Here is a 19,315-nt window from a genome sequence, read left to right on the forward strand (position 1 = left end):
TGACCTTCATGTCTTAAAGTAATGATCGACTGTTGTTTCTCTTTGCTTATTTGAGCTGTTCTTCCCATTATATGGACTTGGTCTTTTACCAAATAGGGCTGTCTTCTGTATACCACCCCTACCTTGTCACAACACAACTAATTGGCTCAAACACATTAAGGAAATAAATTCCACAAATTAACTTTTAACAAGGTACACCTATTAATTGAAATACATTCCAGGTGAATACCCCATGAAGCTGGTTGAGAGAATGCCAAGAGTGTGCAAAGCTGTCATCAAGGCAAAAGGTGGCTACTTTGAAGAATCTCAAATATAAAATATATTTTGATTTGTTTAACACTTTTTTTTGGTTACTACATGATTCCATATGTGTTATTTCAGAGTTCTGATGTCTTCACTACTATTATTCTAGAATGAGTAGGTGTGTCCAAACTTTTGACTGGTACAGTGCATATTTTACAAATATATAGAGGGAGCTTATGCCCAGTCCTATGAGCTGAGGAGAAAGACAACTAAAGCACAGACATGGTCTCGCTCCAGGTCGTCTTTATTGCAGTCACGCTGTTCATCTCTAGAAAGACTTCTCCAGGCATTGTGACAGAGATCTTATAGTCTGTGCAGTCCTGCTGCTGTAATAAAGACAACCTAGAACACACCCACCTGCCAAGTATTTTCCAATCAAGGGAGGCCATTTGGAGAGGATGGATTTTCTAAACAGTTGGATGGTAATTTACCATGTTCTCTTCCGTCAACATTCACTGTGGAGTGACAGCAGTCAAGCTCTGGCCACGCCCAATGGTCCTCTGGTTCCTTTCCCTCTCAAACATCCCTGTTACTGACGTCACACGACTCACACCTGAGTGCTGCCTGGAACTCTTTTCTAAACTGTTGTCCAAAAAAGCAGCTAAACAGGCGGGTTGACGCAGGTGTTCAGGCTACATAGACAGATCTCCAGGGAGAATGCCAGGTCTACGGGCTGCTAGGACGCGGACGGCCTGGGTACACCATTCGCATCATGATGGCTGCGTTCCTGGTCATGTGGTATGACAGGTAGAAGAGGGCGAAGATTATGAGCATGACTGTTAAGACAAGGGTCAGACGGAGACGTCGCCCCCTGCTGTGGTGGAGGTGTTTCTGCGGGCGGCGTCTGCGGAGGTGGAGCTCTCTGACACTGCGGCGGCAGCATGAGTTGTCGCACATACAGTACCAACATTTTGGAGAGGTATTGTTTGACGGAATAGTAAACTTCTGTAAAAAATAAATACATTTAGTCAGTCGCACACTCTATTCTTCCAATAATTTAAAAGGGGAAGTTCAGGATTTTACAACTTGATTGTACAACTTCAGGATTCTTCGCCCTGAAAGTAGTCTCATGGGTCAGGAGAAACTGTAATCCATGGTTCGGGTTAAACAGTCACCACAAACTCCTGCTAACTTTAGCCACCACTAGCTAACAATCATTAAAAGTGATAGGATTAGAAAAACCGAATCATGGATTACAGACGGTCCTCTGGAGCTCAGTTGGTTGAGCGTAGCGTTTAGCAACGCCAGGAAAATGGTTTCAATACCACCTGTACGCATTGACTTAGTGACATATACAGTTTCTCCTGAACCCCATAAAACTACTTTCCCGGGTGAGGAACCACCTAACATCAAGTTGTACAATCCCTTTTTAATGAATAACCACTTGCGGACACAGCAGTAACAGATGGAGGTTTGAGGGAAGACGAAGCCCGCGTAGGAGGAGTAACAGAGAAGAGAAGGCTCTCCTCAGGATTCTCTAACAACACATACAGACCACATAAAACAAATACTACAGTTTACTATAGAATACTACAGTACTTACTATAGAATTATACTGCTCACTGTAGTATCCCTCGATCTATACTACAGTATTATCCACACAAAAAACACAGTAGAAATGTCCGCAAAAAACACCAGATAAAAAAACTAGAATTAATACTACAGTATTTAATTTGTATATACCCTGCTCATTCCCTTCTCTCATATCCCAATTTGTGCCACACATAATTGAGAAACCTACATGCCAAGTACAGACCATATATTGTGTTCCCTATGGGCATAGACAAGATCAAAAGCTCTGAACTCTCCTGTCAGAACCCAGACCTACCTACAAACCTACAGGTTATGGAACATTTGGTCATTTAGTATTTCTCCAGTATGTTTCCAGAAGGAGAAAGCCTCCACTTCTATCTCAAAGATAATAAATCAAAAACACTAAATACTACAGTAATATCCCCCAAAACACTACAATAATTACAAGAGTATATTACAGTATGCAAAAACACTACAGTAACTGCTACAGTATACTACAGTACGCAAAAACACTACAGTAAATGCTACAGTATACTAGGCTAACGCGATTAGCATGAGGTTGTAAGTAACAAGAAAATTTCCCAGGACATAGACATATCTGATATTGGCAGAAAAATTAAATTCTTGTTAATCTAACGGCACTGTCCAATTTACAGTAGCTATTACAGTGAAATAATGCCATGCTATTGTTTGAGGAGAGTGCACAATTTTGAACATGAAAAGTTATTAATAAACAAATTAGGCCCATTTGGGCAGTCTTCACACAACATTTTGAACAGAAATACAATGGTTCATTGGATCAGTCTAAAACTTTGCACGTACACTGCTGACATCTAGTGGCCAAAATCTAAATTGCACTCAGGCTGGAATAATACATTATGTTCTTTCTCTTGCATTTCAATTATGATGGTAGAAAAAAATACAAAAGAACGGTTTGTTTTTTCTTTGTATTATCTTTTACCAGATCTATTGTGTTGTATTCTCCTACATTCCTTTCACATTTCCACAAACTTCAATGTGTTTCCTTTCAAATGGTACCAAGAATATGCATATCCTTGCTTCAGGTCCTGAGCTACAGGCAGTTAGATTTGGGTAAGTCATTTTAGGCAAAACATTTTTTTGAAAGGGGCGGATCCTTAAGAGGTTTTAAGGCCTTTTCTGCACAATGATTCTAAGACTCAAATCTATTGGTAATTGTTTGGCAATTTATTCACTTTACAATTGAGGCATAATACAGTCCAACAGTGAAAACTATCGAGCATACATTGGCAGTGTATCACAATAAAATTATAGAAAAAGCCAAACAAATTAAAAACACCCAATTTTTCTAAATCAAGATCCAACATCAATATTCTTTTTTTTAAATACAGATTTATGCAATAAAATACATTAGCAATAAAACATACAGAAAAGGATGAAAACAGATATTCAAGAGGGAAAAACATAAGAAATGAACAAAGAGATACTTTTAGGATACAAAAAAGATTCTATAGAGTGGTGATATTTTGAGGCACGAACAAGCATTAGTTTCATAGAGCCCACAGCATTGGAAAGCACATTCGATCAGTCAAATGTAGGCTACTGGTGTTTACATGTCACTTGATATTGTAAACACATTTGGGGTTTCTTTTCATACCAAACATTCTATGTTAGGATGTTCAGCCTGAGATTGAGGTATAGCCAGCTATCATAAAGAAAACAATGACTTCTAAAGTTGATATTCTTACATAGGTAGTACATTTATACCTTTGGAAACATATCCTTCATTCAATAAACAAAAAAATACTAAAAGAACGCTTAAAAATGTCACAATTTACTCACTGTACATGCTTCAACCGGTTCTCTTATTCTCCTTCTTTTTAGACTCTAGATTCAAGTCCAAACATATGTAATTATGTGTGATTAAAAAGGTGGGATCCATTTGAAATATATTTCATTGAATTATAACTCTTCAACATCTACAGTACAATAGGTTGTTCCTTGTGGATAAACATTAAAGGGCTCGATTCAATCTGTAGCACTGAAGATCTGTGGTATATAGTGCAATTGAAATGTGAAAGTAATTTGAGCCGACATACAGTATGCAGCGTTCACCGTGAATAATCTGTTTGTACTGTCTCGTCAACTCCATTCGTGTCACACAGCAGAAACAGATCAGCAATCAGCTAGTGTCATTTATAAGTGCTTTGTGCAACAAAAAAAAAAATATATATATATAATGTTTATCTTTCTTTTTTCATCACGAACATAGAACCAGAAAATCTAACCAGTCGTGATGAAAGGCTAAATGCTGTGCTTTGGATGGATGGATAGAGTGAGAGAGACAGAGAGAGACACACAGAGAGAGAGAGAGAGAGCGATGTGTTTTGGATGGAAGTAGAGACAGACAGAGAGAGAGAGAGAGAGAGAGAGAGAGAGCAATGTGTTTTGGATGGAAGGAGAGAGAGAGAGAAGTATGGCGGTATGAGGGACATGACTAGCCCCAGTAGGTGAGGACAAGCTAAGATTTCATTAGTGCTAATGAGTGGGTAAACAGAGGCACATTAAAAAGAGATTGATCTCCTCTCTTTCATCTATCTATCTCTCCCTCACTCTACTATCTCTCTCTCTCTCTCTTTCTCTTTCACTCATCTTTAAAGAACAGAACACACACAGTCAACAGTAAACACCAGCTGCTCCTGCCCACTCTCCTCTCCTGCCCAAATCCTGACTTCTGAAATAAGGAAATGATTGCCATGTGAATAAAGTCATACTTTTCACATATCGCCTGATACTTGGCCTTGGACAGAAGCTAAGTTGGCTAGTTGCAGAAGATTAGTAAATACATTGAAACGTTCAAGTGATATTACTTCAACATTTAACAAACTGTAGCCTCTTTACTCATTTAACAATGAATTTAAAAAAAATATTAAGGCATTTTGTCTTTGGTTGCTTATAGTATCAAAATGAACACAGTGATTGCATTGGTGTGATTGGCTGAGAGCTAGCTAAAGTTGCCTGGAGTTAACACAGTGTTTGTACAGCATTGTGATCGTGAATGACCAGAAAAGTCTCATCACTTCTTCAGAACCTATCTCCTCTCCTTCAGAACTTATCTCCTCTCCTTCAGAACTTATCTCCTCTCCTTCAGAACTTATCTCCTCTCCCTTAAACTTATAAGGGAGAGGAGATATGAATATGAAATGGACATAACGATTTACAGGGAATGTTACTTTTAAAAGAAATGAGTTACGTTATAACGTTACTTGCATTAAAAGAACGGAAAGTAACTTTTGCGTTTCCAAAAACAACCCTCTGAAGAGAACGAGTCATTCCTTCTTATGCCCAGTAGAGGGCGAAAACTACCTTTCAATGGCTTGCATATCCGTAGCCTAACTCAAGTCATATTGACAAGACGCAATATTTCATTTACAATACTTAAAATAAATGATTTTCTTGAATTATTTCCACATAAGTAAATATCTATATAAAACCAACTGGGCTCAGTAAAAGGTCAGCTCAAATTCAACGACACCAGGCTACCAATCTGTTATTAAAAACAGATACGAACTGGAATTTATTAAACTATACGATCCCATTGTGGAATTGTAGTGCCATTTCCTGTATAATTAATGGTGAAGACGAAGCAGGATAAATATCCATTCTTATCAACTGAGCCTAACTTGATCACCTCGCTACGCGGTTTGTTTTATTACAAGACAATAAATGAGTAAATCCCGGAGGCGTGTTGAATCCTGCAAGGGCCTTCAGTCAATATTCGAGGGGTAACATCTGTCATTTTCTTCTACCAGTTCAAACTAATGCAAATACTTCCACAATAAAGGCTGTTGTCTTTGCCATCTCGCTAGCTAACTAACAGCTAACAAAGAAAAGGAGAAATAATATTGTAAAATTACTTATTTGAAAAAGTAACTAAGTAACTGACTACTTACATTTAAAAACTAACGCGTTAGTTTACTCGTTACCACAAAAAAAAAGTATTCTGAGTACTCCAACGCATTATTTTGTAATGCTTTACCACCCCAACACCTGTGATTTAAAACGAAGAGTATTACAGGTACAGCCATGCAAGCAGCCATGTTTCCTCCCTGCTTCCCCCATGTTGTCAGTCAGAAGGACTCTATTGCTGTAGTCTGCATCTAGTAGGCTGCATTTACACAGGCAACACAATTCTGATCTTTTTTTTTCTTCACTAATTGGTCTTTTGACCAATTAGATCAGCTCTGAAAAAAATCTTATGTGAAAAGATCTGATGTGATTGGTCAAAACACCAATTAGTGTAAAAAATTTAAAAAAGATCAGAATTGAGCTGCCTGTGTAAATGCAGCCTTAGTATGTTAGTGTGGATGGAAGTGAATGGTGGTTGATTGAAGATGAGATCTGAAATCCATAGACCACACATGGACAGATCTGGTACTGCTTTAAACATGTCACTAAATGTAGTATCGTCTTGTATTTAATGATGATGATGATAATGAATGTGATTTATATAGCGCCTTTCTACCAACTGAGGTACTCAAAGCGCTATTTCTGTGAGGATTTCCCTCTACACTCCACAAGCAGACAGAGCCCTTACAGATCTCCCACCGTCCAGGATAGTTTATAGAGAATCTCCTTAAGACCAGCCCAGGCCCCAGCCCAATCTGAACAGGGTCTTGTTCATTAGGCACCAAACGGAACAAAACAAAACTGGGAATTGTCCTATCTCGGACTTGTCCAATAACAAAACACTAATTTAAATTTCCTGTTGAAAAACGTTTTAAAAAGTTTTCTGTCGTGTGCCCTAATGAACATGAGCCAAAATCAAACGAGTGGGCGGAGGGCGAGGACGGGTGCTAGAGACACTCGGACAACACTTCGCGCCGGGATATGTCGGGGTAGTCCACGGGGTTGGAGGAGCAGTCATCGTTCCTGTGGCTTAGCTGGATCTTCAGATTCTCCACCTGAGGTTAAAGAAACAAAGACCCAGATAAACACTGGATGAATGAATCTGTTTTAAATGTGTTTTGAATTATGTGTTTTGAATGATGTGTTTTAAATGATGTGTTTTGAATGATGTGCTTTAAATGATATGTTTTGAATGATGTGTTTTAAATGATATGTTTTGAATGATGTGTTTTGAATGATGTGTTTTGAATGATGTGTTTTGAATTATGTGTTTTGAATGATGTGTTTGGAATGATGTGTTTGGAATGATGTGTTTGGAATGATGTATTTTGAATGATGTGTTTGGAATGATGTATTTTGAATGATGTGTTTGGAATGATGTGTTTGGAATGATGTGTTTTAAATGATGTGTTTTAAATGATGTGTTTTGAATGATGTGTTTTGAAGGTGTGTGTTTGTATTATATCGGTTACCTGGTTAAATATATTAAAATAAATAAATACATGTGTTGAATGTTTCATGAGGATAAATACCTCGTAGTTATGGAGGTACTCCTGGATGAGGTAGCGTTCCCGTTTGACCCTGGCCTTCACCTCTGCGGGAACGTCAGGAATCATCCATGCCACAAAGAACTTCACCATGAACACCACATGCTGAGAGACGAGAGAAGACCAATCAACCAATCAAATAACTAGGAAGTGAAGAGATGGAACCCAAACGTAACCTCTGACTCGCACTGGAAATACAGTAGCAACCCAAATGTAACCTCTGGCTCACACTGGAAATACAGTAGCAACCCAAATGTAACCTCTGGCTCACACTGGAAATACAGTAACAACCCAAACGTAACCTCTGACTCACACTGGAAATACAGTAACAACCCAAACGTAACCTCTTGCTCACACTGGAAATACAGTAGCAACCCAAATGTAACCTCTGGCTCACACTGGAAATACAGTAACAACCCAAACGTAACCTCTGACCTCACACTGGAAATACAGTAGCAACCCAAATGTAACCTCTGGCTCACACTGGAAATACAGTAACAACCCAAACGTAACCTCTGACTCACACTGGAAATACAGTAACAACCCAAACGTAACCTCTTGCTCACACTGGAAATACAGTAACAACCCAAACGTAACCTCTGACCTCACACTGGAAATACAGTAACATCACAAACGTAACCTCTGACTCACACTGGAAATACAGTAGCAACCCAAACGTAACCTCTGACTCACACTGGAAATACAGTAACAACCCAAACGTAAATCAAACGAGTGGGCGGATTGGGGACAAATACTGTAGACAGCTGGTCATGATTGGGGACAAATACTGCAGACAGCTGGTCATGATTGGGGACAGATACTGTAGACAGCTGGTCATGATTGGGGACAGATACTGCAGACAGCTGGTCATGATTGGGGACAGATACTGTAGACAGCTGGTCATGATTGGGGACAGATACTGTAGACAGCTGGTCATGATTGGGGACAGATACTGTAGACAGCTGGTCATGATTGGGGACAGATACTGCAGACAGCTGGTCATGATTGGGGACAGATACTGTAGACAGCTGGTCATGATTGGGGACAGATACTGTAGACAGCTGGTCATGATTGGGGACAGATACTGCAGACAGCTGGTCATGATTGGGGACAGATACTGTAGACAGCTGGTCATGATTGGGGACAGATACTGCAGACAGCTGGTCATGATTGGGGACAGATACTGTAGACAGCTGGTCATGATTGGGGACAGATACTGCAGACCACAGAAGGAATCTAAGCATTCCTATTTAGTGACTGACTACTAAGGGAAAAGTATGAGCAGAGTCGGTTAAAATGACCGGTGGTTCTCGTGAGTGACGCAGTGGTCTAAGCCACTGCATCGCAGTGTTGCGGCTTCACTACAGCCTGGGATTCGATCCTGTGTCACAACCGGCCGTGACCGGAAGTCCCATAGGGAGGGAGAGCACACAATTGGCCCAGCGTCATCCGGATTAGGAGAGGGTTGGGCCGGGGGGGACTTTACTTGGCTCATCGCGCTCTAGCGCCGCCTTGTGGGGGCCGGGCGCCTGTAGGTTGACTTCAATCGTCAGTTGAACGATGTTTCCTCCGACATATTGGTGCAGCTGGCTTCCGGGTTAAGCACTCCGGGTCATGTCTCTCCCGAGCTCGTTGGGGAGTTGCAGCGATGAGACAAGATCGTAATCACGAAAATAAAATAATATATATATATATAATCTATTATAGATTGGGCCTCCCCATTCAAGTACGGTACTCATTAGTTTAACAGTCAAATTGCCCTGGTTAGAGGTTCCAAGCCAGTTTTATAGGTTCTGTTTCTATGGCTGGTACCAGTAGGGTAGCTAGAGGGGTCTGTCCTACCTCCATGATAATGATGAAGGCCAGCTTGGCAGCCAGGATGTGCCAGAACTGCATGGTGTGAGTGTACTGCTTCTCATGGCCTGGAGGGTAGCGGTAGTCACGGTACCTAGAGGACAGGGAACAGGAGTTGTTATAAACACACACATACCGCTTCTCATGGGCTGGTGGTTAGCGGTCGTCACGGTACATACAAAGAAAATACATACACATTAAAGATAGTCTCCCCGCTCCCCCAATCCACTACTATTACTACTATTACTACCACCACCACCACCACTATTACTACTATTACTCCCACCACCACTACTACTACTACTACTACTACTACTACTACTACTACTACTACTACTACTACCACCACCACCACCACAACCACCACCACAATTACCACCACCACCACCACTACTACTACTACTATTACCACCACCACCACCACCACCACTACTATTACCACCACCACCACCCCTACTACTACTATTACCACCACCCCTACTACTACTATTACCACCACCACTACCACTATTACCACCACCACCACTACTATTACCACCACCACCACTACTATTACCACCACCACCACCACCACCACTACTACTATTACTCACACCACCACTACTACTATTACCACCACCACCACTACTACTACCACCACCACCACCACTACTACTACCACCACCACCACTACTATTACCACCACCACCACTATTACCACCACCATCACCACTACTACTACTATTACCACCACCACCACCACTACTACTACTATTACCACCACCACCACCACCACCACCACTACTACTACTACTATTACCACCACCACTATTACCACCACCATCACCAATACCACTACTATTACCACCACCACCACCACCACCACTACTACTATTACCACCACCACCACTACTACTACTATTACCACCACCACTACCACAATTACCACCATCACCACTACTACTACAATTACCACCACCATTACCACTATTACCACCATCACCACTACTACTACACCACCACCACCACCACCACCACTACTACTATTACCACCACCACCACTACTATTACCACCACCACCACCACCACCACCACTACTACTATTACTCACACCACCACTACTACTATTACCACCACCACCACTACTACTACCACCACCACCACTACTACTACCACCACCACCACTACTATTACCACCACCACCACTATTACCACCACCACCATCACCACTACTACTACTATTACCACCACCACCACCACTACTACTACAATTACCACCACCACCACTACTACCACCATCACCACTACTACTACACCACCACCACCACCACCACCACTACTACTATTACCACCACCACTACTACTACTACTACCACAAGTACTACTACTAATACTACTATTACCACCACCACTACTACTATTACCACCACCACCACCACCACTACTACTACAACTACTACTACTACTATTACCACCACCACCACTAGTACTACTACTACTACTACTACTATTACCACCACCACTACCACCACCACCACTACTACTACTATTACCACCACCACCACTACTATTACCACCACCACCACCACCACCACTACTACTATTACCACCACCACCACTACTACTACTACTACTACTACCACCACCACCACCTCTACCACTATTACCACCACCACCACCTCTACCACTATTACCACCACCACCACCTCTACCACTATTACCACCACCACTACTACCACTATTTCCACCACCACTACTACTATTACCACCACCACCACTACCACTATTACCACCACCACCACTACCACTATTACCACCACCACTACTATTACCACCACCACTACCACTATTACCACCACCACTACTATTACCACCACCACCACTACTACTACTACAACTAGTATTACTATCACCACTACATCAACTCTACTACTACTACCATTACCACCACCTCTATTACTACTACCATTACCACCACCACCACTAATACTACTACTATTACCACCACCACTACTACTACCATTACCACCACCACCACCTCTACCACTATTACCATCACCACTACTACTACTATTACCACCACCACCACTACTACTACTACTATTACCACCACCACTACTACTACTATTACCACCACCACTACTACTACTACCACCACCACCACCACCACTATTACCACCACCACTATTACCACCACCACTATTACCACCACCACTACTACTACTATTACCAACACCACCACCACTACCACTATTACTACCACCACTATTACCACCACCACTACCATTACCACCACCACTACTACTACTATTACCACCACCACCACTATTACCACCACCACTACTATTACCACCACCACTACCACTATTACCACCACCACTACTACTACTATTACCACCACCACCACTACTACAACTAGTATTACTATCACCACTACTACTATTACCACCAACTCTACTACTACTACCATTACCACCACCTCTACTACTACTACCATTACCACCACAACTACTACTACTACCATTACCACCACCACCACTACTACTACTACTACTACTACTACCACCACCACCACTACTACTACTATTACCACCACCCCCACTACTATTACCACCACCACCAACACTACTACTATTACCACCACCACTACTACTACCATTACCACCACCACCACCTCTACCACTATTACCATCACCACTACTACTACTATTACCACCACCACCACTACTACTACTACTATTACCACCACCACTACTACTACTATTACCACCACCACTACTACTACTACCACCACCACCTCTACCACTATTACTACCACCACTATTACCACCACCACTATTACCACCACCACTACTACTACTATTACCAACACCACCACCACTACCACTATTACTACCACCACTATTACCACCACCACTACCATTACCACCACCACTACTACTACTATTACCACCACCACCACTATTACCACCACCACTACTATTACCACCACCACCACCACTACCACTATTACCACCACCACTACTACTACTATTACCACCACCACCACTACTACAACTAGTATTACTATCACCACTACTACTATTACCACCAACTCTACTACTACTACCATTACCACCACCTCTACTACTACTACCATTACCACCACAACTACTACTACTACCATTACCACCACCACCACTACTACTACTACTACTACTACTACCACCACCACCACTACTACTACTATTACCACCACCCCCACTACTATTACCACCACCACCAACACTACTACTATTACCACCACCACTACTACTACTACTACTACTACTACTACTACTACTATTACCACCACCACTACCACTACTATTACCACCACCCCCTCTACTACTATTACCACCACCACCACTACTACTACTATTACCACCACCACTACTACTACCACTATTACCACCACCACCACCAAGACTACTACTACCACCACCACCACCACTACTACTACTATTACCACCACCACCACCACCACCACTACTACTATTACCACCACCACCACCACCACCACTACTACTATTACCACCACCACCACTACTACTACTACTATTATTACCACCACCAGCACCACCACTACCACTATTACCACCACCACTACTACTACGATTACCACCACCACCACCACCACCACCACTACTATTACCACCACCGCCACCACCACTACTATTACCACCACCACCACCACTACTACTACTACTACTACCACCACTAGTACTACTACTACTATTACCACCACCACCACTACTATTACCACCACTACTACTACTACTACTACTACTACTACTACTACTACTACTACTACTACTACTACTACCACCACCACCACCACCACCACCACCACTATTACCACCACCCCCTGTACTACTATTACCACCACCACCACTACTACTACTATTATGACCACCACCAACACTACTACTACTACTACTACTACTACTACTACCACCACCACCACTAGTACTACTACTACTATTACCACCACCACCACTAGTACTACTACTACTACTACTACTACTATTACCACCACCACCACCACCACCAGTACTACTACTACTATTACCACCACCACCACTACTACTACCATTACCACCACCACCACCACCACTACTACCATTACCACCACCACCACCACCTCTACCACTATTACCAACACCACTACTACTACTATTACCACCACCACCACTACTACTACTATTACCACCACCACCACCACTATTACCACCACCACCACTACTACCACCACCACCACCACCACCACCACCACCACTATTACCACCACCCCCTCTACTACTATTACCACCATAACCACTACTACTACTATTACCACCACCACTACCACTATTACCACCATCACCACTACTACTACACCACCACTACTACTATTACCACCACCACCACCACCACCACTACTACTATTACCACCACCACCACTACACCACCACCACCACCACCACCACTACTACTACTATTACCACCACCACCACCTCTACCACTATTACCATCACCACTACTACTACTATTACCACCACCACCACTACTACTACTATTACCACCACCACTACTACTACTATTACCACCACCACCACTACTACTACTACCACCACCACCACCACCTCTACCACTATCACCACCACCACCTCTACCACTATTACCACCACCACTACTACCACTATTTCCACCACCACTACTACTATTACCACCACCACCACTACCACTATTACCACCACCACCACTACCACTATTACCACCACCACTACTATTACCACCACCACTACCACTATTACCACCACCACTACTATTACCACCACCACCACTACTACTACTACAACTAGTATTACTATCACCACTACATCAACTCTACTACTACTACCATTACCACCACCTCTATTACTACTACCATTACCACCACCACCACTAATACTACTACTATTACCACCACCACTACTACTACCATTACCACCACCACCACCTCTACCACTATTACCATCACCACTACTACTACTATTACCACCACCACCACTACTACTACTATTACCACCACCACTACTACTACTATTACCACCACCACCACTACTACTACTACCACCACCACCTCTACCACTATTACCACCACCACTATTACCACCACCACTACTACCACTATTACCACCACCACCACCACTACCACTATTACCACCACCACTACTACTACTATTACCAACACCACCACCACTACCACTACCACCACTATTACCACCACCACTACCATTACCACCACCACCACTACTACTATTACCACCACCACCACTATTACCACCACCACTACTATTACCACCACCACCACCACTATTACCACCACCACTACTACTACTATTACCACCACTACTACAACTAGTATTACTATCACCACTACTACTATTACCACCAACTCTACTACTACTACCATTACCACCACCTCTACTACTACTACCATTACCACCACCACTACTACTACTACCATTACCACCACCACTACTACTACTACTACTATTACCACCACCACCACCATTACTACTACTACTATTACCACCACCCCCACTACTATTACCATCACCACCAACACTACTACTATTACCACCACCACCACTACTACTACTACTACTATTACCACCACCACTACCACTACTACCAACACTACTACTATTACCACCACCACTACTACTACTACTACTACTACTACTACCACCACCACCACCACCACTATTACCACCACCCCCTCTACTACTATTACCACCACCACCACTACTACTACTATTACCACCACCACTACTACTACCACTATTACCACCACCACCACCACTACTACCACCACCACCACCACTACTACTACTATTACCACCACCACTACTACTACTATTACCACCACCACCACCACTACTACTATTACCACCACCACCACCACCACCACTACTACTATTACCACCACCACCACCACTACTACTACTACTATTATTACCACCACCAGCACCACCACTACCACTATTACCACCACCACTACTACTACGATTACCACCACCACCACCACCACCACTACTATTACCACCACCGCCACTACTATTACCACCACCACTACTACTACTACTACTACTACCACCACTAGTACTACTACTACTATTACCACCACCACCACTACTATTACCACCACCACCACCACCACTACTACTACTACTACTATTACCACCACCACTACCACCACCACCACCACTATTACCACCACCCCCTGTACTACTATTACCACCACCACCACTATTACTACTATTATGACCACCACCAACACTACTACTACTACTATTACCACCACCACCACTACTACTACTACTATTATTACCACCACCAGCACCACCACTACCACTATTACCACCACCACTACTACTACGATTACCACCACCACCACCACCACCACTACTATTACCACCACCGCCACTACTATTACCACCACCACCACTACTACTACTACTACTACCACCACTAGTACTACTACTACTATTACCACCACCACCACTACTATTACCACCACCACTACTACTACTACTACTATTACCACCACCACTACCACCACCACCACCACTATTACCACCACCCCCTGTACTACTATTACCACCACCACCACTATTACTACTATTATGACCACCACCAACACTACTACTACTACTACTACTACTACTACTACTACTACCACCACCACCACCACCACTAGTACTACTACTACTACTACTATTACCACCACCACCACTAGTACTACTACTACTACTATTACCACCACCACCACCACCACCAGTACTACTACTACCATTACCACCACCACCACCACCACTACTACCATTACCACCACCACCACCACCTCTACCACTATTACCAACACCACTACTACTACTATTACCACCACCACCACCACTACTACTACTATTACCACCACTACCACCACTATTACCACCACCACCACCACCACCACTACTACAACTACTATTACTATCACCACTACTACTATTACTACCACCACTACTACTACTATTACCACCACCACCACCACTATTACCAACACCACTACTACTACTATTACCACCACCACCACCACTATTATTACCACCACCACCACCACTATTACCACCACCACTTATACCACTACCACCACCACTACTACTATTACCACCACCACCACTACTACTATTACCACCACCACTACTACTATTACCACCACCACCACCACCACTACTATTACCACCACCACCACCACCACCACCACTACTACTATTACTACCACCACCACCACTACTATTACTACCACCACCACCACCACTACTACTATTACTACCACCACCACCACTTCCCTGTGGCTCAGTTGGTAGAGCATGGTGTGTGCAACACCAGGGTTGTGAGTTCGATTCCCACAGGGTGCCAGTACAAGAAAAAAAATGCATGAAATGAAATGTATTCATTCACTATTTTTATCCAGTCGCTCTGGATAAAAATGTACTACTATTACCACCACCACCACCACCACCACTACTACTATTACAACCACCACCACCACTATTACTGCCACCACTACTACTACTACTACTACTATTAGCACCACTACTACTACTATTACTACTACTACTACTGTTTCTTCCACTACTACTACTGCTTCTACTACTACTACATCTACTACTACTACTACTATTATTACCACCACTACAACTACTACTACTACTACTACTACTGCTACTACTACTACTACTACTACCACCACTAGAACTACTACTACTACTACTACTACCATTACTACCACTGCTACTACTACTGCTGCTGCTACTACTACCACACACACACGCACACACACACACCTACACCTACCTGCAGGTGGTGATGACAGAGCTGTTGAACCATTCAGGGCTCTCTCCGTCATCAGGCCGGTTTTCATCAGAGAACCCAGAGATGTTGAACACTGACAGACTATTGTTGATGTAGCCCTTCATAGAGAGATCGTTGCCAGGGCTGTAGGCATACATGTACACCAGCCGGGGAATCATGTCTGATGTGAAGGCTACAATGAAAGCCTGAGGGGTAGAAAAAGCGGGTTTAGATATTAAAATAACGTTACAAAAAAATATATAACTTTATAGATGGATTATAAGCACTGAATATAAGGAGAGTCCCATAGGTCAATGGGGCGGCAGGTAGCCTAGTGGTTAGGTAGGCTACTGGTTAGGTAGGCTAGTGGTTAGGTAGGCTACTGGTTAGGTAGGCTAGTGGTTAGGTAGGCTACTGGTTAGGTAGGCTACTGGTTAGGTAGGCTAGTGGTTAGGTAGGCTACTGGTTAGGTAGGCTAGTGGTTAGGTAGGCTACTGGTTAGGTAGGCTAGTGGTTAGGTAGGCTACTGGTTAGGTAGGCTAGTGGTTAGGTAGGCTAGTGGTTAGGTAGGCTACTGGTTAGGTAGGCTAGTGGTTAGGTAGGCTAGTGGTTAGGTAGGCTACTGGTTAGGTAGGCTACTGGTTAGGTAGGCTAGTGGTTAGGTAGGCTACTGGTTAGGTAGGCTACTGGTTAGGTAGGCTAGTGGTTAGGTAGGCTAGTGGTTAGGTAGGCTAGTGGTTAGGTAGGCTACTGGTTAGGTAGGCTAGTGGTTAGGTAGGCTACTGGTTAGGTAGGCTACTGGTTAGGTAGGCTACTGGTTAGGTAGGCTAGTGGTTAGGTAGGCTACTGGTTAGGTAGGCTAGTGGTCAGGTAGGCTAGTGGTTAGGTAGGCTAGTGGTTAGGTAGGCTAGTGGTTAGACTAGTAACAGGAAGGTTGCAATCGTTGGACTAGTAACCGGAAGGTTGCTAGATCAAATCCCCGAGCTGACAAGGTAAAAATCTGTCGTTCTGCCCCTGAACAAGGGAGTTAACCCACTGTTCCTAGGCCGTCATTGAAAATAAGAATTTGTTCTTAACTGACTTGCCTAGTCAAATAAAAAACACAAAAATCAAACAAGACTACAAGAACACGGCTTCTACTTGATTTTACTCTAATCTACAGAAGCAGGACTGCTATACTAACGTTAGTAACCACCGAGAGGACGAACACTTCGTTTGAGGTTCTCTTGACAGGCCCCTATGTTCAGGGCCTGTTTTAATCTACTCTACACTCCGCTGTACTCCACTGTACTCTACTCTCTACTCTACTCCACTGTACTCTACTCTCTACTCTACTCCACTGTACTGTACTCTCTACTCTACTGTACTCTCTACTCTACTGTACTCTCTACTGTACTCTACTCTACTGTACTCTCTACTGTACTCTACTCTACACTACACTATTCTACTGTACTCTACTCTACTGTACTTTACTCTCTATAATGTACTCTACTGTACTCTACACTATTCTACTGTACTCTACTCTACTCTAATGCACTCTCTACTCTACATTCTACTCTACTCTCTATAATGTACTCTACTGTACTCTACACTATTCTACTGTACTCTACACTATTCTACTGTACTCTACTCTACTCTAATGTACTCTACTCTACTCTACTCTACTGTACTCTCTACTCTACTGTACTCTACTCTACGCTACTGTACTCTACTCTCAACTCTAATGCACTCTCTACTCTACTGTACTCTCTACTCTACTGTACTCTCTACTCTACTGTACTCTACCTACTGTATTCTACTCTCTATTCTACCTACTGTACTCTACTCTCTACTCTACCTATGCTACTGTACTCTACCTACTCTACTGTACTGTACTCTACCTACTCTACTGTACTGTACTCTACTGTACTCTACTCTACTGTACTCTCCTCTACTGTACTCTACGCTACTGTACTCTACGCTACTGTACTCTACGCTACTGTACTCTACTCTACCTACACTACTCTACTGTACTCTACCTACTCTACTGTACTCTACTCTACTATCTACTCTACTGTACTCTACTGTACTCTCTACTCTACTGTACTCTACTGTACTCTACGCTACTGTACTCTACTCTCAACTCTAATGCACTCTCTACTCTACTGTACTCTCTACTCTACTGTACTCTCTACTCTACTGTACTCTACCTACTGTATTCTACTCTCTATTCTACCTACTGTACTCTACTCTCTACTCTACCTATGCTACTGTACTCTACCTACTCTACTGTACTGTACTGTACTCTACTGTACTCTACTGTACTCTCCTCTACTGTACTCTACGCTACT

The 19,315-nt window shown here is 42.8% G+C and overlaps 1 protein-coding gene across 2 annotated transcripts in view; it reads right to left on the reverse strand.

The window, feature by feature from the left end:
- Positions 1–3,021: 3,021 nt before the first annotated feature.
- ano5a (anoctamin 5a) overlaps positions 3,022–19,315 on the reverse strand; it is an 86,433-nt gene continuing 70,139 nt past the window's right edge. For both annotated transcript variants that reach the window (XM_045706231.1, XM_045706230.1), the window contains exons 19-22: positions 16,989–17,191; positions 9,114–9,219; positions 7,257–7,376; positions 3,022–6,779 (exon numbers count right to left, since the gene is read on the reverse strand). In XM_045706231.1, the coding sequence (XP_045562187.1) occupies positions 6,672–6,779; positions 7,257–7,376; positions 9,114–9,219; positions 16,989–17,191 (537 nt within the window). In that variant the 3' untranslated portion in view covers positions 3,022–6,671. The remainder of the gene's footprint in view (positions 6,780–7,256; positions 7,377–9,113; positions 9,220–16,988; positions 17,192–19,315) is intronic.

This window comes from Salmo salar, chromosome ssa23 (genome assembly GCF_905237065.1).
Source record: "Salmo salar chromosome ssa23, Ssal_v3.1, whole genome shotgun sequence".
In the NCBI taxonomy this organism is placed as follows: Eukaryota; Metazoa; Chordata; class Actinopteri; order Salmoniformes; family Salmonidae; genus Salmo; species Salmo salar.